This window comes from Phaseolus vulgaris, chromosome 7 (genome assembly GCF_000499845.2).
Source record: "Phaseolus vulgaris cultivar G19833 chromosome 7, P. vulgaris v2.0, whole genome shotgun sequence".
Classification (NCBI taxonomy): Eukaryota; Viridiplantae; Streptophyta; class Magnoliopsida; order Fabales; family Fabaceae; genus Phaseolus; species Phaseolus vulgaris.
Window position 1 is genome coordinate 991398 of NC_023753.2, and position 21228 is coordinate 1012625.

The following is a 21228-nucleotide window of genomic DNA, read 5'->3' on the forward strand; positions in this document are numbered from 1 at the left end:
TGCCAAGTCAACTACGTTACCCTGCCATGTTTTTTTCATTTTACACAAGGACAAAATTGGATTTAAATAAGAGTATTTTGAGCTTAAAGTTTTATAATTATTCTATGGCTCTCATACATTTATATATTATGTAAAAATATATTTTTGTCCTTCAAAAAGAAATATATTTGAAATGTATTTTGGATTATATAAGATTACATAATTCAGATTCAGAAGTTATTTTTAAATTCAGAAAGGACTTTCAATTGTTTAATATAAAATATATATTTTTAAAAATTCAGAAAAAATTTGTGAATTGTATTTTTTCAGAAAAATACTTTTAAATTCTATAATTCGAAAAAAGTTTTGAAATCATAAAATAAATCGACAATATATACGTTTTAAATGACATAATCCAAAATATAATCCAAAATATAAATTTGTGTTACAGATCGACTAATTTAAAACATTTTACTAAATTCGTTTTGAATTGTCTAATCTAAAAAATACACAAACATTTTTACTTTTTTTACGTAAGGGTGATTTTAGAATTATAAAAGTTATGGGGTGTGCAATAACCTATGGAGTTCCAGGGAGAAGCAGCATTATCCAGTAACTCCTTAATAGTTTTTTTACACCAATTATAAATTATAATTATATTAAATTTAAATTAAAGACATTTGACCAGAAACCTTGTACTTTTCGGTCAAAGGAATTTGACAATGGTTACCAAGACCATGAAAGCTTAGTAATTGAAATGTACTAAAACAAAGTTATCCCCAAAATTCATGCATCCCATTACAGGAAATCATGTTTAGAGTTATGCAGGTGAAGAAAACTACATGAAGAAGAACAGCATTAATGCATGTTAAACCATCATTGTGTCCACCAGAACTCTCCACTTTTTCCACCAGATTTATGCTTAAGTCTTATATCTGTAATGGCTATATCTTTTGAAGCAGCCTTACACATATCATACACGGTTAAGCCTGCAATAGACACTGCTGTCATCGCTTCCATCTCAACCCCGGTTTTACCTGTTGATGCAGCTTCCCCTTCTATTGTTACACTGAAGTCCTCACGATTCAATCTCAAATCCACTTGCACATGTGAAAGGTTTATGTTATGGCACAACGGAATAAGATTGCTGGTTTGCTTTGCTGCAGTTATGCCGGCAATTTTTGCCACAGAAAGCACATCTCCTTTCCCCATTTGATTGGCCAAGACTAAATCAAACACCTTCTTTCCAAGAATTACCTTGCAAACAGCAATGGCATTTCTTTTACTGCTTTCTTTCTGAGACACGTCTACCATTTGAGCTTCCCCTGATTTGCCAGTATGAGTCAATTCAAAAGAACTTTCACCCATGCTTGGAGATGACAGTTGGATTTCATTGTTCAAATTGCTTGCAGAGCTAGCTAGTCCATTTGCAGGAGGTCCACCGAATACCGATTCCATTTCCTGAAATGAAATAAGCAACATTTATGTGTACTGTTGGAGCAAAACCTTCATAGTAGATATTCATCAGTAAAATAGAAATCACACAAATTTGGTCAGACTTTAATGACTTAACCGCTTCTTAATACAATGTTGAGCAAGTGAACTTAAACTCTTTGCACTGTGCTAGACTGTTAGGTCAATAAGTTCTCGGTAGTTATTAAGACATCTTAAGTAGGTGCTTGTGCCAAAAACAGAAAAGACACTGAATTTAATTCTAGTAGAACGCAGCAAAGAAAAACTTTACCTTGTTCAGTTCCTGAATAGCACTTTCATAGCCATGGTTAACAGATGAGCTGAACATCCGCTTTGACTGTGGACATGCAGCAACAATTTTTCGAAGCAGCATTTTACACAGATCCTGCTAGTTCCTGCTATTTACTCTACAGCTGCAAAAAAAGAAAAATTAATGAAAGTATATTTGCTAATAGGAATACAAAGCAAAGGAATGTCATCATTTATAATTTAGCTGAATTGGCAACAACCTAGGGTGAGTTCTACTCTAGCACTGATTTTCCAGCTTAAATTGAAGCTTTGGCAATAAGAGTGTAGCAAGAAAATTATGACAATACAAGCCCATACATAAATTTGGTTGGAAAGATCGTTCAGGTCTTCAAGTTTCAACTTATTTAGGGGAGATATCGTGCTTTGGTAATTTCTGCAATGTATTCATGATGGACTACTAATAGTTATTTGCTGTAATGAACAAGTATCCAAAATTCTTGGGACATCAAAATCTCCACACTATTTTTACACTTCACATTTTTAAGTCAAGAAAGATAGATAGGGTATATTCAAACGTGTAAGAATGATGTAGGATTTTGTGTAAATATCATTACTTTTCAAAGTAGTTCTTGCAATCGCAATCTATTGTATTAAAGTTGAAATGCCACAGAAGTAAACTTCTCACTTTTGTTGTCGAAAAGCAGCAACAAGTAGAAGTCAAGACTCAACTAAGAATTCAGGCAAAAGAATTTTCAAAATATGAGGGAAGTTCAAATCTTCTTCAAATAAAAAATCTCGTTACTTGAAATCATATCATTAATCAGCCATTGTACATTTTAATTCCACACACTGAAATTTCAACACTAGATGAAAAATAAAAAAGTACGACTTAGTGATTATACAATATACACAACAAAGTGGAAGTTGAAAATTCCCAAAATTCATCACACAATCTGACTAAATAATTTCACAAGTAGAAAAGTAGTAACAAACAAGTAATCTTTTACATGTTTCTTTATTCTGTTTGTTTTGCAAAGAATCAGTATGTGATTACGATTGAACCACATTAACCTCATTTGGAAATTCATGGAACAATGCAAAAAACTGAGTTCTGAAAAATTCAGACGATAAGGAGTGGTAGTGGGTGAAAACAGAACTCACCTGCGACGGAATCGATTCAGGTCACCGGTGTTCACGAACCGCGTTTGTAGAGAAGCAAGCGCCACACGACGTCGTTTTGCTGGAGGTGGTGGAGAGAGAGTCCTTCGAATTTTTAGGGTTAACTAAGACAGATTTTATTTCCCAAAAATCGCAAATCTCTGTATTTTGTATTAGTTGCTGATAATATTAAATAAGAACTAAATTTTGTTACGATAAATAAATACTAACTTAATTAAGGATTTACCAAATAAGTGCATAAATCATTTAAAATATTTATATAGAAACTATTTTTATAATTTAAATTTTATATAATCTGACAAGTTGCAGAGTTATTAACACTAGCAAAAACATACACTTGTGCACGTGTATTTACATTTTTATCTTATTAAAATATAATATATATATATATATAATTCTATGTCATTTTAAAATATTTTTTTAGTTATTTTAAAATAAAGAAATTATTCAATTATTTATTTTATTAAGATAAGAAATACATTATTTTTATTTATTAAAGGATAAAATTATCCAATTAAAAGTAAATATAAATAATTTTTATAATCCTTTAAATAATCTTTTCTAATAGGTAGTTTTAAGTAGTTATTTTAATTAAAAAATATTTATTTAAAGGATAAAACAGTACAAATTTGTATTTATTTATGTTATGAGGGTGAAAATGCTTCATGTTCTATAGCCATTTTTCTCAAAAGATAGGTGGAGAGTTTATTAAGAAGAAAAAAAAGCACAACTCATTTATTTTGTCATAAAACCAATTTCAATATCAATTTTGATGATTGATTGGTATTTAGAGTTGAGAAAACTTACTGTTTATTATAATCTATCCAAACAAAGTCTGATAAATTACTTCCAACATGTCAAATGCAACTAATTTGAAAGAGTAAGCAACATAATAGTTATTTGACAGATTTATATTTGAACAAACACAACTAATCTCCAAAATCAACCCTCAATTTCCTCAAATAAGAAGAGATCTAGCAATAATCAATGGAGTTTTACTGAATCACTTTGTTTTGATGCATATTGCAGTGAAGAGGGTGAAAAGGAAGAAAGTTACAGTGTATACCTACTTATACCAGCCTCTGGATTAGGCAGTTTCATCTGGGGCAATTTGGAGTATGGATAAAATCATCTCTAATTCAGAAGACTATAAATCTAAGTAGAAACAATTTCTAAACTGAATCAGGTGCAGGAATCGCCAAATTCAATATGCAAGAACTGCAAATTTTGAGAACCAAAAAAATCACTCAGACCTCCATAATCTGTTTCTATATGCACAAACTTGCTGTCAATAACTACTCTACACTGCACAACATTTTCCTGATCAAGCAAAACTGAACAGTTCTCATATAAACCTTCCTTTGGTGCTAGATTCAATATGCAGGATCTAGCAGCAGATATCTTATACTGTCCACTGCTGAATCTTTCTTGGTCAGTGGCCATTAATATGAGACGATGTGGCCTACCCAAAAGCTCTGACACATACCTCATGTCCCCTACGGCAAGGGCTTCCCGAACACGTGTGGACGACACCTGTCCCTTCTCTTTTGAGTTGGTCACAAAATTCATGTCTGCAGAGCAACGATTCTTGTCCATGACAGATTTGATTATGTAAGCTTCCATTCCATACTCTTCACAAAGCTTTACTAACTCCAAGGCATCACCAGCGGCTTTGTACCCGAACCGGTAGTTCTCACCTACCAGAAGTTCCAGAATCCAGCACAGAATAAACATTGGTAACAGAATAAACCATGTTAATGTTGATGATGTTATGCTATAATAGCAGATACAAGCAAATTCTGATATAACAATGTGAAAGGTTTTTTTTTTCAGCAATAATGTGAAAGGTGTTTGTAAATGTTGAGAGTAAATTATGGAGCTACTTATTTACCAGCAACAACTCCCTGAACCCTAAGCTCTTGTGATAACTTCTCAACAAATTGTCTTGGACTGAGATGTCGTACACTTGAGAATTCAACCTGAAACTCTTTTGGGACCATGTTACAGCAATAAGAAACCCAAGATGAAAGAACTCGTTTTCGGTCACGTTTAGCAACTATAGGAGCCCTGCTTGGGAAAGATTAACAAAATATTCGTTATTTTACCCAAGGAGATGACAATAATGATACCCTGATCCTCAGCAATTCAGAATTTAAACACGACTTAGAAGTTTATACATTTAATAAACCATAGCAAATTAATGCATCCTTCATACATATAATACCCAAAAGAACTAAAAAATAAACAAACATCCAGGGAATGTTTTTAAATAATAATCATTATTGTCTTCCTTAAAGGGAATTGTAAATGCTATATTTATTTCCAAATCGCTCTGCCCAATGGTTAACATATTGCAATGGCAACAGTAAAATGCCAATGCTATGGTACAGGCATAGCTCAATAGCCAGCTTCATCCAAGTTTATAATATTTTTTTCTACCATTCATTATTCAAACGGAAAAGCGGAATGATTAGTAATCTGAAGCCCCAAATAACAAAGGAAGGTTCACTACTCACTTTAATACTATGACTGTCCGTGATCTGTGTTATTACAATCTATGATCCGTATGCAACGGTAAAATGAGGTGCACTGACATGAGTTCAGTAAAGCATGAGCATTGGTTCCATTTCCTAACAGCTTATGCATTAGAAGTTGACATCGTTGTGCATGAAGCTCCCACCTAGTGCGGTTGGATAGATGTACATAGTCCTACACCTACCCCCACAATTGAGAAGAGTTTTTCCAGGATTGAACCTGTGACCTCCAAGTCACATGGTAGCAACCTTAACATTGTGACAAGGATTGTTTGAAGGGTGATCAAAAGGGCACAGTCCCCCTCATCAAATGGGGCCTTGGGAGAGTAGATGTACACAATCTTACCCCTGTAAGCGGATAGGATGTTTTCAGGATTCGAACAGTGACCTCTGGGTCATAAGGTGACACCTTACCTTTGTGCCAATGCTAAATTTAAGTCCCTATAAGAAACTTTTCCTATACTAGTAAATTTAATCTACTAGCCAAAAGCATGAGATCACATTATAGGAATGCAAGAGCCAAGCACATTTTTCACCCACATAAACAAATAAAGTAAAACTTTAAATTGTCTTCATACCAACATGTTATGTCATTATGTCCTACCTAGGTTCCCAACCAAGTACTTTTTCCATGCCAACAAATGATAAAAGAAATGGAGGTCCAGCCTTTGATGCTTGAATTGCAAGTTCTCGATGACCTATGTGCAGAGCATCAAACTTTCCCAATGCTACAATTCCACCTGTTAATGATTAAGAATCAATAATAGTACATAACATATATGCCAACTTCCAAAATGAAAACTTTGTTTTCTGAATGTTCTTCACTAGTTCTCTCTCTCTACACAACTCACGCAGGCAATTCTAAATATTGCAAGCGAATGACGAGAACTACATTCGTAAATAGCAAAAGAAGAATGACTTATTGACCATAAATGCTCAAAACAATAAAGAATTTACAAAGTTAAGGAAGAAATACGATACTGAGCTAATGGAATTGAGAAGTCCAACAGGACATACACTCCTCCTCAACTATAAGAAACTATTGACATGGTTAATCAAAGAACCGATTCCACAGTATCAACAATCAATCTTTTATCTTTTACTTTCTGGAAAAAGCATGTTATTTGCCTCCAAACAATATGGATATTCTAAGAACACAAGTTGCACATTACAGAATTGGACATGCAAAATGAAAAATGGTCAAAGAGGCATCAGGTGGAAGAGACTAAAAACCTGCCACAGCAGTTGTTCCATCAGAGAGAATTTCTCGTTCATCTTCTTGTTGGCTTCACACAAGAAAAGGAATCAGATTCTTGATTAAAGAAGGATGACAAATAATAGACATAAAAAGCGGTATATCTGTTTATATGTTGTCTTTTATTTCCATAATTTACATATGGATACTTTTTAACAACTTTCATCTGAATTATTTACAGCCCTGCAAGTGGAAGCTGTTAGAAACTCTGTCTCTCTCTGTGTAAGATAAAAATCTTCAATTAACAAACTATAATGAATGATAAGCACATAAAAACCCGGGTAGGACTGGATAAATTTCTCATTGAGTATCTAGAGAAGGAAAAAAACAAGTAAATTGAATTAAAATTAAAACTCCCCCATGACTTGAATTTCAAGTAGTTCAATAGAAGTTTCTTCATCTAATTTCTCCAAAACCAGAAGTTAAGAAGTTAATTTTAACTTATGAAAGAAGTTCCATTCATTTTGTCTTTTATTTAGTTTATTGGGAAGTTTATTCAAACACAGCCTCTGTAATCTTACCATCATGCATGCTTTCAGCAACTGATTTCTCGAGGACATGGAGATAGAGAACCTTTAACTTTAACTTTGGGGATAAATCAAAGGGTCAACATAGAATGCTAACTGAATACCCTATCTCAACATACCAATTTTATAATAACAACAACATTTAAGTTTAACGACCTAGATATTTGTTTTGCTCACACCAAATTACCAACCTTCGATAAAATACACCTTAATTTTGTTAGTGTTAATATTTTTCTCTCTCTAGAAATGAACTAAGTAAAGTTCCCATCTACCAACTACCAAGAAGGAAAAGAACAAAACCCATTTGATAAAATGAAGAATTGAACCTGAAACAATCGAAAAGGAGAGGAATTTCTCCAGGGGGCTTAGATGGGGTGCCAAAACAGCGGTAATTTGATGACACTCTGTTGTGCTTCTTTGTAATGGCGGTGTCTGGAGAACAAGGTTTGAGGGGCCGTGGAGACGAAAGGTGGAAAGTTTGAAAAGTGCAGTATGTGAGTGTGAAATGGAAATGAAGGTCGCAGTCTCGAAAATGGTGGGAAACAGCACGAGAGACGCAACCACCCAACATTGCGTCTTCCACTCACAGCACCGCCAATAGTTCTTTGTTAAGGGGAAGGGATAATGGGTTATGTGGGCCAACGGGTCGGGTCGGAAACTTGGCTCGTATTATGACCCGAATTTTTTCAGAAGACAATATCATGCTTATTAGTTTACATATCCCAATTTTTCTAGAAAAAAAAATAAAAATATTCACCTATTATGAATGAGATAGATATGCATGTACATTTTAGAGCACCTAATAATTTTAAGATAAATTTCATTTTAAAATTATTATAATGTTAATTAATAAATCATCAATAGATTTTCTGAGTTTAATTTTAGCATATCATATCAAATTATTAAATAAATAATATCTCATAATTCAAATAGTTTATTTTTATAAAAAAAGAAATCTTCAATTGTCAGTATTGTCTTTAAATTTAAAAATATTCAGGTGCATTGATGAAAACACTATTTTTTTTTTACATGCAATTCACATACCATGATTTACATTGAATATCTTATTCCACAACACAAGTGGTGCAGAAATTTGTCATAGATAAAAAAGGCTAGCAACAGCTAACCTAATTACAGTAACCAGTAATCCATTTTCCTACTCCTATCTTATCTTATCTTTCCTATTGTATTTTTCTTCATTTTTGGATACATAGTTGGCAATGCAATGACCAAAGCCAAACCCAAATAAGAAAATAAATAAATCAACTTAATCTGGTACTATTCCTTCTTCCCCACCAACTTTTCTTCACTTTATCAATAGATCCATCTTCACTTCCAAGTTTATGTAATATGACCTTTGTTTCACGTAGTCTTGCATTATAATCCTTTTTCCAAGCTTCAAACATCTGTTTTAACCTTCTAAGTTCTCTATCTGGGTTCAAACTTGCTTCAACTTGACCGGATTTTACCTCTACCAAGAACTTGGCATCATCACCAAACACTTGACTCCGCTGCTCAAATTCTTCAGCCAACCGACTTATAACACTCAAACCAGCACTCATTGATCTCACCCCGTTGCTTTCTTGGCGTCTGTGATTGGTTCCTACATCCCAGCTGAAATCCCTCTCATCACTTGCATTAACAGAAGCATCTGAATTTCTTTCAGAATCATCCATGGCAAGACTCTTCTTTGCAATGGAGAGGCTAGATTGTAGGGATCTCATTTGCTTCTGCCATACTTCTTCCATTGACTTCATCTTTAATTCATATTCAGACCATCTGCTATCATACTGTTGAAGGCGTTGGTGAAGAATGTCATTTTCCTCTTCCTTCTCTCTCAGGGCAGCTTCTGCCTTGAGTACCCGGCGCTGTAGTTCAGCCAGGAAAGACGACTTCACAAGAACCTCGTCTGACTCATTAGCCTGGTTTAGAGATTCATGATTATAAGTATGACAAAGATGAAAATTTTACCAGAAAGAAATCCATGACAACAATCCTTTTGAAATATAGTTTCTGAAATTAGAAAAAACAATACCTTCGTAACACCAGATTTTGATAATCCTATGTTTCCTGAGCATCTTCTGACTAACCAACCACGGATAACTGCAAAAGCCGTTAATTATAATGATAATTTATCTCATAACGCTTGAAGACAGTTGTCCAAACATCATTTTTCTGCATTTAATTCATCCTTTAAAACTGCTTAAAAGAAAGGAGTAACATATTATGCCTTTTGAGAGCATAGAACTCTTACATGATTGTATGAAAACCGCAGCTTCCTTAGTACTTTTCATTCTGTTCCTTGCAAATACTGTTTTCATCCGTTTCTGTATGATAACAGCAGCCCTGTGTCTATGAAGCAAATCTGCATACTCCTTTCTGCTTTTCTCTCCTCTAATAACTGCATGAAGGGGTCTCCGTCAGTCACACTTCTCAAGGAAAGTGAACGGCTGAAAACATATAGGTTAGAAAAAAAAATACATGATTGGAGTGTGGTAATTCCTCTCCAAAGTTCCTTGCGGTAACAACGAGCTCGGTGACCCCTGAAACAACTTTGCACACGCAAAATTCCATGCAGAGTACGATTTCTGGTATCCTCAAGCACTCCAATCTGCAATCACGGCCAATGCAGCGTTTTAAAGATACAGTACCATGGTAGTAGAATCGAGATACAAACAGTGTATCAGAGAGTTGATATTATGAATAGTAAATCGTTTAATATTCATAAACATTAAAAAATTTAATATATACTTAAATATATAAGATATGCATACATGAAAGATACAATAAATTATATATATGTATATATATATATATATACCACACAATTTCACCAAAACAACCTTTAAAAAAATAATGTGGTGCATACATGTTATAAAACAAATTCTGTCTATCTATTTTTAAAATCCACACTAAAGATACAGTACCATGGTAGTAGAATCGAGATACAAACAGTGTATCAGAGAGTTGATATTATGAATAGTAAATCGTTTAATATTCATAAACATTAAAAAATTTAATATATACTTAAATATATAAGATATGCATACATGAAAGATACAATAAATTATATATATGTGTATATATATATATATATACCACACAATTTCACCAAAACAACCTTTAAAAAAATAATGTGGTGCATACATGTTATAAAACAAATTCTGTCTATCTATTTTTAAAATCCACACTGATTCACACAATACAGAATCTTTTTGTTTTGCGATTTTTCGTGCAAATCGCACAATACAGCTAAGATTTAGGAACGAAAAAGATTCTTGAAACGATTCGTATCGTGGGAGGGTGAAACCGTTTCGTTTCGTACAATATGTATCGTGAATTGTAAGATACTAACTACTATGTACAGTAGAACAAAAAACTAGACTTTGGGAATAAAAACTATTTCACAGTTTAAATACATAATGCAAAAGTATATAGAATACCCGACTAATTCATTCTTAAATTTATGTTAACATAATAGTTAAAGCCATAAAAATTGCTTCTGCTATAAAATCACATTCATTGCCACCGCAACAATTTATATTATGAGCACAATTTATGGAAAAAATATTATAAACATCTATTTACCTGCCCTGTTCGGAAGAATAGCTTTGTGTAGCCAACTTGAAACATCTCAGGCAAAATGTTGAACTGATGAAGAATAGCAACCGAGACACTAAGTGGATCCTGAGAGGCAACATTTTCCAGGAGAAGAAAACCATATCTGATTTACCGTTCCCAAGTCAATAACAGAAAGATTAGAAACTTGCAAAAAGCACGGGGCTAGAAGAGGAGGCCAATTTGAAAGCATACTAATCACCATGGTTTCTTTATTCTGATATTTATACCTTCTGGCAAACTTTTGGTGAGACACTCTACTTGGAAAGCCGGATCTTGATATTCGAACCACTTCCAGAACCCCACAACATCTCAACTGCTGAAGTACAAGACCTTGCTCATATGATCCAGGTGATTGGAGGTTATTGGGCTTAATGCAGCGTATAAAATGTGGTGTAGTACTCTCTAGACGTTGCATCAATTGGAACAATTGTCCCTGGGTACCAATAGAAATAACCTCTAAATCAATTTAAGCAAGATAAATATCCCAACTAATTTAGAAAACCTCTGAATATTTACGGTGTGTTTGGTAGGAATGGAATGGGGCAAGCAGAGAGTTGATAAAATACTTCAAAAAATAAATGGTTTGATACATTGCTTTCACTCAACTCCACTTCACTACTTCCATTTTCTCTTTTACAAACCGCAATAGTAGTGTCAATATGTGTGTACGATCTTCTTTTTGATTATTTGAACTAATTCATATTAAAATATGAAATATGAAATGATTGATTGTTTGTAACAATTAAAACAACTGATCTGAAGCATCTTTTCGTTGACCGGCCATGTCATAATTACATTAGGATCATTAATGAGGCTGTCCTTTTTCAAGCCTTAGACGTACTTTGAATGGTTTGACCAAGATGAAAACCATTAATAGCATTAAAAACATACTGAACGGAAGACTAGGAAAACCAAGACACTACTTTACCATAGTATTAGAACATTTCAAGATAAGCTTTTCGATAAAGCAATAATTAAGATTATGTACCTTGAATTTTGTGGCAACACTTAGCTTTTGGGAATCTGCTCCACCTGACTTATGTAAGGGACCTACAACAGGCTTCTCAGACTGAGTAAGCATATGGGATGCAAACAACTTAGGAAGATGGCATTTGCTTGAAGATAGAAGTTGGATAGAATCTAAGTGCAGTAGGTCCCTGTTCTTTTCCAAGAATCCAGATGTGTCATAAGTGACCTGGGGAAGAACAAGTGAAACTATCAGTCAGGTAAGATGAGCAAACTGAAATTAGTAAGAAATGACCTTTTGGTTTTAAGAAAAAATGATTGTGTGGGAAGATTAAAAATATTGACAGGGAAAGTTATTCAAAATCATGGTTAGTAGGGTTAGAAATAATGCATGGATTCAAATATAGTGCAATTGTGTGCCTTTCTATCCATAGAACTTATTCCTATCACACCCACACCAGAATGTCAAAATGGATGTCATTACAATGTAAATCTTAGACACATCCATCTTAAGGAATTTACAAGCACTTCGCATAAACAGATTGATCAAATAGAATATTGCACGAAAGTGACCAGATTAATACCTCCCCTGCATAATGACGCACAGTAAAGGCTTTTTCCCGTTCTCCTTTGAAGCATGAATTGGAATTCAAATGCTGCTTAAGCTTGTTAGCAAACGTTAAATCTGTGCCATTAGGGAAAGTTGACTCTTCATCTAACAGGGATAGTAGTCCCAGTGGTTTCTGCACATGTCAGAATTTCCAACTTCTTATTAGACATAGTATTTTTCCACAGCGGAGAAAAGAAAAATATTAGCCGCAAATTTATCCTCTAACCATTCACCACAATATCAACACCTTATGTCAGAGAAATAGGACAAAGCATCACAAATTAACCAAGTAGTACGACAGATGATATTAATAGTTGGACTTGGATCAACATTGAAAAATTTTAAATATCAGTTAAGGAAATCTGAATTAACATAATTCACTCCAAAATCCCCATAGTTTCACTTCAGTTTTATAAGAAGAAAAGGACAAAAAAGCAGCAACTTTCAGCAAAGCTACAACAGAACATCTATTGACAAATCATACTCCAAAAATATTAGTTCAAAAGCAGAAAGAAACATGGATATACAAGCACGGCATGCGGCCCACTGAAGAAGCATATTAGCTAAGCTTTTCCTATTTCCTTCCTTTGTCTTTATATTCTGATAATAAACATATTAAAGATTACACAAAAAAGGTCAAAGTGGGCAGTACCTTTTCAAAAAGATTAAGGCAATCTTGGTTGTCTTCAAATTCCACTTTAGCCCAATCAATGCCGTCTTGGATATATTCCTGGAACAAAATTGTAGACAAGGCATGAGTAGATGTTTAATTATAAGAGGCACCATAGCTTCTTTATTTATTTTATAAGAAGGTGTTTGACATGTTCAACTTTCATTCTGTGGCCATCAACTAAATGAGAACTTGTTTAAACATCAGCTTTGCAAAACTACACATATGAATAAATTAAGATTGGTATCCATCTATTTCTACCATCAAGATGGGGGAAAAGTAGTAGTAGCTTAGTTGAGTTATGTGGTCTTGAAAAGGAGATTTGGAGGGACTTTTCTGACATGAGCCCATTAAGTAATCAGCGAAGATTGATATCCAGCTATTTTCCACCATCATAGGGAAGTAGTAGTAGCCTAGTAGGTCATGTCAGTGTGTGCGGTTCAGTTAAATCAGTATGGTGTGCGGACTCAATTAGTGCACAATGATCAGGGAACAATTATGAGGGCCAATAGTTCAAAAAATAAAAATGTCGTGGATTTTATATTCACATTTTAATGGGACCTTGCAGATTTGAATGAGATTTTTTACATTTGCCAGATAAAATGCTATGCACCTATTCTTCATCCATTGTTAGCAACAGTCAGTTTATATGTGGCGTATACCTCCTGTTCCAGCTTGAATAAATGACGATTGAAATGTTGCTGTAATCTTTCATTTGCATAATTTATGCAAAACTGCTCAAAACTGTTTCTCTGCATGCATAAAATCCACAGCATTCAACACAGCAAACATTGCAAAACAATAATTAAACAGGATAAGGATAGTGAGTGAGATAGATATATTAATATTATATAGAAAAGTTGACATATAATGTAACATACATTGAATGACTCAAAGCCATAAATATCAAGAATGCTGATTGATCTGCCAGTTCGTCTTTTACCAACCGCAAGGGATTTATTTATTTGCTCAACCAACCAATCAAACAAACATGCATATATTGACTTCGCCAAAGCATCTCTCGCGTCAATAGCCTAAGTCAAAAGAAAAGCAACAATCATTCATATGTTCATCACCAACAAACTTTTCTTTAACATTCTATTACCTTGCAATAACAAACTAAATGAATTCCATCAGCTGATTAAGAAATTCAATATAAATTTATATACCCAACATCTTCCTCTTGAGAAGTTGCACAGGTAAAAGTTATGATAAAAACCAACTGGTATAGAAACACCCAATTTCCCCAACAATAAGTTCGGGTTGAATATAAGGATTCCCTTCCAAGATGTTGAGAGCTTGGTCTCTCCCTTTACACCCAATTACCACTCGAAAAACTCCCCTTTTCTTCCCCCCTGTTTCCTATTTTGTTCCAGGCTCATAACCGTCTAGTAGAGGCAGTTATGCTTACTCCTGATAATAACTGCCTAAAACTGCTAACTTCTGAAAATCAGAAAACTGCTACTGAATAAAAAACTACTAACAAATTCAGTCCAATTTATTTATAAGAGGCCTAACATGTTAACACTGTAGTCATTTACCTGAGAGAGCGTCAATTTCTGGACAATATTATCATTACCAACTTTCATTTTACGAGTTGAAAAAGTCAACTTCAGGTCTTCAATTTCACATCCGATCAACTTGGCAACTGTGAACAGACCTATAAGAAGTCGGGGAAAAAATCATTTTTAATTGAGGTATTGATTTCATATAATGCATATCATCTAAATAAGGTCAAAACTTATATGCATCAGAAATTAGGTATCAATAGTACACTATGTAAACCGTTATTATATGAAAATGAAAAGATGTTGAAGCTACCACGTGGTTGTTAAATTATGTAAGAGCAGCAAATCAACAAATAACCATATCAAAGGAAAAAACTAAAGCAAAACCATTGAAAACTGATACGTTATTCATAACAAACAAACTCAAAACACTTTTTTCTTCTCAGCTTACTAGGATTTTTCATAAAAAAAAAAGAGTAAAATGCTAACTCCTCCACACTAGAATATACTGAGTGAAGCCAAAAGTTTTTCAAAGACATCCCAAACCCAAAATCTTGCACCAAACAGAAGCTATTTAACAACCAGTAAGTTTTATGTTTAGCAAACTATTCAAAAAGAAGTTCTGGAATTATGGCAGCTAACTCATGTTAAGACCAATGCATTTGCAAAAGCTAGATAGGGGCAAGAACGCAATGTCATTACAAAAGGTATGTCATAATAGATATTTTTTATCACCAAATCATTTAGTTATCATTCATATTGAAAAGGGCAGCCTTAAGCTGCAAAGCTCCCACTATGCAGCAGGACTAGTCAGACCCACATAGGGGATCCATAACATTCAGTCTTTCCTTGCATTTATAAGAGGCTGACTACAACCTGTGATCTCATGGACACATTGCACCAAAGTTCCCCCTCTTAACTTTCTTCAATATAAGACTGAAATTTAATATGATCTTGTCTATCTATATTTGTACAAGACTGCAATTAAGCAAATATAATGTTATATTAATGCAAAATCGATGCAAATTTTCTAAACAGTGATAAAGGAAGGCATCCCTTTGTAAACTGCGACCTATCAAGAACAAAAACTTATTCTTTAGATTCGATTAGAAGAGATTCTGGAAAATTCTTACCCTCGTCCTCAACAGCTTCAACATGATTTTCATTATCAACCACAGTAAATGATATGTTTCCTAACCATAATACTGCAGCAAGCATTGCAAATACATTCTCCTGGTCTCCCTTGCTAATGTGGACAATATCCAGAGCCTCCTGGAAATTGACAACAGCATAAAAAAACTCATGTAAGCCAAGCTATTATTTCAGACTTTAACCACGAGTCAAGATGGAAACTGTAAAAAAGCATATATAAACCTATGTGGATACAGATCATACATACACAACAAATGATGAAATAATAATGTATACCTTGACTATGCGAAATTCTTCAACATCATCTACGCCGCTAATTGAATAACAATTGCTCTGCCTCAGATATTTATAGTCTTCCGCACTTAGTAGATTTAGCTTTTCTGAGTTAAAAAAATAAACATCAAAACCGCTATTTAAAGAGATATTCCACATTCTTCAAGGCCACCCTCAAAAAAGAGTTCTAACAAAAACTCACCTGTGTAACAAATATATTAGCAGATACAGAAGCTAAAATAATTCACTTACCCCTAAGAGACGAGGGTGCTCCAGCACATAGCTGATAAAATATATGATATGACCTTTCCCCTTCATTGCATTGGACTACTCTGGACTGTTCACAAAGTAAGACAAGGGTCAACTACATAAAATGGACGCATTGGAATGAAACCTAGCTCAAAAGAATGAATACCTTTTCCAGCAAAACTGTTTACGGTATGGTCAGCAGGCCAAGCAAGAAGCATCACATTGATTCAGTACATAGTTGCAAATGTTAACATAATAGTTAAAAACTTAAAGAGGAAGAAAAGACAAACTTTCAATCACATCCTGTCTAAACATACATGTTTGAATATTTGCACCAGATATTTTTCCAGTTTCACTGAAATGAATCTCAATGAGCTTTCCCTGTGACATTCAATCAAATTAAGAGATTTCAGCACCAAAGTTTACAAGATGAAAAACCTAATGAATCAACTAAAAGAATCAATATAATAAATTGGAAATCTTACAAAACGACTCGAGTTGTCATTTCTTAATGTTTTTCCATTACCAAAGGCTTCTAGTATTGGATTAGTCTTTAATATCTCGTTCTCTATTCCACTTCCACCACCAAGGGCAGCCAAGTATTGCATTGCTATTTTTGCCGTCTCAGTTTTCCCTGCTCCACTCTCACCACTGAATATGAAATTGATATCAAATCAAATTTAAGAACATTATGAAATATACAATTCTCTTTAGGGTTTTTTTCTAGAGAATGAGAGCAACTTTAATATTATTTCATGTGGTTAGATAATTTTTTCAGGGAACTTATCAGAAAAATGAACCAATGATAAAAATATTTCCAGCTTAAGAAATAGGAACATTTGACAACTAAAGTTGCTACTCATTCTTTGAATTGAACACCTTCAACAAGCCAAATGGTTATTGGTTAATCATTCATAAACTGAATACTTCTGTCAGTGACTCCTTTTTAGTATTTCTTTTCCTAAATTATTCAGTCCTGATCCAGCACTTGATCACAAGTGCCAGATGAAAGAAATGACTTATCTCTATCTGATGAGATTCTGAGTAACTCTTATATAATGAAAATGCTAACTAAAATCTTCAGAAACATAGTGTAGTAGACAAGAACAAATGCCGCAAATATTTCAGTTCAAAATATTGAGTAAAGGACCCCACATGTGAGCCTTGTACACTGGACCATCCTTAAACTTAAGTTGAGAGAGTAAAACTTAAGACTAATATTCAAGCAATGCATGCACAAGTTGAAACTGAATAAAAACATAGATCGATGCATCTTTTAAAAAAGCAAACAAACACCAAATAGTTTTTGATGACTAGACGCTCGGAAAAGAAGAATTAATCAAAAAATACTGACCTTATAATTATGGATTGATTCACTTCATCTGCAAACAAAACAATAGAGATTACAAAGTTATAGCACAAAACGAATGGAAACAGCTTAACCTTTAAAAACTTAATCCGTATAAAAAATAAGGAAAAAGTTACCTCGTATCATTTCTCGGATGGCTGTGTCAGTAATTGCATATACATGAGGGCTTTCAATTGCCTTACACTTGTAGGCTTCAATATAGTCATTACCATACAAAGGAACTTTTTTAAAGGGATTTACGGCAACCAAAACAGGCCCAGCTTTCGTCTGAATTAAATAGTTATGCACTTAAAGAGGTTATGATTAGGAAAATAAATGAAGATAGAAAATTAAGAGATATAAGCTTACATAGATCATATCTTGGTTGTATCTATATTGCAGGTTGAATAAAACTGCTGGTTCATTTAAATAACTCAGTTGCATGAGGTCATCCACTCCATCAAGAATGTCGGGATTAGCTGGCACCAAATTATCCTCTTTCACCTTTAAAACCTATGATGGGGTAGAGTGTACAATTAATCAGACTAAAAAAGAACCGAACACTCTTGAGAAATACTGTTGCTTATCTTACTTTCCCATCAGGCAGCGAAATGACAGATTCAGCTCCAGAAGTTGTTATTGTCTTTACCAGCTCCCAATCCCCATTTGGTAGTTGAAGCCATGACTGAACCTTCTGAAATAATGAACTTCAAAAGTAAGACAAAGAAGCAAAATATTTAAACAATCTTTAATGTTTAAATTATCTTCGTTGGAAATTTTTCAAACATCTTATCAAAGCAACGAGGAATGCATTCCATCCCCAGCAGAGTTATCCACAATCATCCATATTAAATAGACAGAAAATGAATCAATTTCTCTAACATTCTTCCAGAGAAACCAAGCTATTTGTCCAACTGAATAACTAAATAGAAGGTACCATAATAAACTGATTTCAAAACACAGCAGCAGAAGAAAACTGAAATCCAAGGCCAAAATTACCTTTTTTGAACCATAAGAATTTGTATCATTCCACCTGTTTTCCCTAGAGGATGTCAAAATTGATGGCAGGGGCAACGTAACGGATACCGAGTCTTCATCTGCATTAGATGGTCGGTCTTTTAATGATCTACCTTTTCCACCATAAGGCGAATCCTCATCGAAAAGATCCATGCCACCAGCTCGGCCTCGAACTTCCTTAGAAATCTCCCCTACCAGTGCACCATTCTCAAAACCATTTGGTCCAATCGGATTGGTGCGTCTAAATTTAACATCTCCATGTTTTTCCACAAGCAGAGGGTTCGGATTGTTGGCAAACTTGAACTCAGGGGGCAATGACTTGATGGAGTGGAAGGCAGGCAGGACACTGGATGCCTGAGACATCTTCCCTTATAGACTTCTGCCATGACCAAAAAAGGTTACCATCGGCAAATGCAAATTGCGAAAAAGCAAAAAGTGGTAACATTTTTTCAAAATAGAAAAAGCTAACTTTCCATACAAATGGGCCTTTCAAACTTTAACAAGGCCCCCAATGAATGACTTAATCAGGATAACATAATAGAGATAGGGGACCCTATCTCCACATAGACACTCTACTCTCCACTCCCTAATCCATTGCTCCAGGCTTTAAAGTCCTCGTCGAATCGACACGTTCAACCTCATTCCAAGCTGTAAAATTCAAAATCATGAACCTAACACACACACGCCCCCACTCAGCTAATCCAATGGACCCAACCTTAATCAACTTCCCTCAAGGTCGAAAACGTCTTCCACCTTCAATCTTTCCTTTCTTTCTCTTTTTTTTTTCTTTTTTAAATCACTACAACATTAACACACAAACAGATCTTACGTTACACACTTCTACCGCAAGCATAAATTTCTGAGAAACTAACAAATCATAAACATTAAAAATCTAAAAAAAAAAAAAGATCTCATGTTACACACTTCTACCGCAAGCATAAATTTCAGAGAAAGTAACAAATCATAATAAACACAGAAAATCTAAAAAAAAACACGAACAAACATCAACTAACTCGAAATGCCTCACTCTAAAACTAAAATTCAAGATCATGATAACAACAAAATTTCAAACAACAATCCTCATTTTCTTCAGCTATCCTCGTGTTACGTGCCGAGAAACAGAAGCAGAGTCAAAGAACGCTGAAAACAGAAATCGCCAACTCGTTCACGTTTTCGTGAAGCGGATCCACTAACCTCAGAGAACTTTGGGAGAAGACTGAGTGAGTTGAAGATCTTGCACGACGGAGATAATGCCGGAGGAATCGCCGAGCATTGAAGGATTCAGAACTCAAAAACACTGAGAAAAGAAGAAAACGAAGAAAAAGAAGAGAAATGAAAATGTGTTCGCGGAAGAGCCTGAGCCTCACAAGACCGCGTTTGGTTCCTCGCGCAACGAACGTATGGAGAAGAAGAGAAGATGAATTTGAAAGAAACAGCTTTTTTTTGGCTTTGCTTTTTCGCACTCCCTACTTAGCATAATAATCACACAAATTTTTAAAACGATTAAAAAAAAAGGAGGGAATTTTTTTTTAAACCTTTTTCTTTATTTTATAATTTAATTCCTGGTCCTGAATGGCCCATTCAATTCTTTTCTTTTTCTTTCAATATTTTAAATTAATTTTTTTTTTAATTTAAATTTTTAAAAATTTAAATTTAAATTATTTGTTGCACTGCGCGTTTTTCCTCGCCAACCGAATTTGAAGAGAAAGTTTTTGCGCTGGAGTTTGTGAATTGACGAAACTGCCCTTTCAGGTGGCGGCTTCGAGATTAATGAGTAATAATTATTGGGAAAATTGTTAGATGGCATTTCATAATTTTCTTATCCTAATTAATAAATACCAAAAAAATTAAATAAAGGAGTTGGTGGAATTTTTATGTTAAAATTAACCCATAACTTGTTTGTTGTTAAGTCCTACATCATTAATTTTTTCTTTTAAGGTTGGTTGTTTGGTGCCTAAACAATTTATTTCCACATTGCTATCAATTATCAATAAAGTGATTAGAGAATAGATAGATCACAAAAATGTCTTGGAGCATAAGTCACATGAAAATTATTTTGCTAAATATCATATAAATTTGGAGAGATACATGTTCAAATCTTCATTTCATATTGTGCTTTCTCCAACAAGGTATAACTTATGTTTATATATAATGTAATGTGTGATGAGAGTGCATGATCTTCATGAATGCTACTTTTAAATATGCATTGTACATGGCCTTTATTTCAATAGTTCTTTGCAAAGGTACAACCACTTTACATTTATAATATTTAGGTATATGAGCTCTCACATCACATGACAATATTAAAAAATTGCCTTGATGTTTTTTAAGATGTGATAGAAAAAAAAATTAAAAAATTAATGCTAGTTAAAAAAAATCCAAGTATATAAAGAATTTAATTAAGACACATTTGACAATGCTAAATATTCATTTTATATATATATATATATATATATATATATATTCACACATGAATGAATTTGGTATATATAGTAGAATAAACAAAATTCATATACTATAAAAGTTTGAGGTTTAGGAATTGAAGACAACTTTAAAGAATTTTGAATATGGTAGGTTACTTTTTATGTAATCACTATACTAACCTAATTAGTTAACAT

The 21228-nt window shown here is 33.9% G+C and overlaps 3 protein-coding genes across 3 annotated transcripts; all 3 read right to left on the reverse strand.

The window, feature by feature from the left end:
• Positions 1 to 694: 694 nt before the first annotated feature.
• Positions 695 to 3142, reverse strand: LOC137828637 (cyclic pyranopterin monophosphate synthase, mitochondrial). Its single transcript, XM_068635293.1, has 3 exons — positions 2863 to 3142; positions 1724 to 1865; positions 695 to 1440 (listed from the first exon to the last, which is right to left on the reverse strand). The coding sequence occupies exons 2-3, from the start codon at positions 1823 to 1825 to the stop codon at positions 856 to 858; spliced, it is 687 nt and encodes a 228-aa protein (XP_068491394.1). The 5' UTR covers positions 1826 to 1865; positions 2863 to 3142; the 3' UTR covers positions 695 to 855.
• A 713-nt stretch (positions 3143 to 3855) lies between these two features.
• Positions 3856 to 7869, reverse strand: LOC137830174 (FAD synthetase 1, chloroplastic-like). Its single transcript, XM_068637349.1, has 5 exons — positions 7523 to 7869; positions 6648 to 6700; positions 6019 to 6154; positions 4772 to 4947; positions 3856 to 4577 (listed from the first exon to the last, which is right to left on the reverse strand). Exons 1-5 carry the CDS (start codon positions 7765 to 7767, stop codon positions 4063 to 4065), a joined length of 1125 nt encoding a protein of 374 aa, XP_068493450.1. The 5' UTR covers positions 7768 to 7869; the 3' UTR covers positions 3856 to 4062.
• Positions 7870 to 8198: 329 nt separating this feature from the next.
• On the reverse strand, positions 8199 to 20001 carry LOC137830173 (myosin-1-like). The gene is made up of 24 exons (XM_068637348.1): positions 19805 to 20001; positions 18593 to 18989; positions 18186 to 18287; positions 17963 to 18106; positions 17731 to 17881; positions 17600 to 17627; positions 16731 to 16896; positions 16563 to 16626; positions 16412 to 16425; positions 16249 to 16333; positions 16000 to 16103; positions 15705 to 15843; positions 14605 to 14723; positions 13945 to 14097; positions 13726 to 13815; positions 13046 to 13123; positions 12368 to 12526; positions 11806 to 12012; positions 11045 to 11250; positions 10785 to 10920; positions 9678 to 9807; positions 9451 to 9597; positions 9232 to 9299; positions 8199 to 9118 (listed from the first exon to the last, which is right to left on the reverse strand). The coding sequence occupies exons 2-24, from the start codon at positions 18971 to 18973 to the stop codon at positions 8459 to 8461; spliced, it is 3531 nt and encodes a 1176-aa protein (XP_068493449.1). The 5' UTR covers positions 18974 to 18989; positions 19805 to 20001; the 3' UTR covers positions 8199 to 8458.
• Positions 20002 to 21228: the final 1227 nt, after the last annotated feature.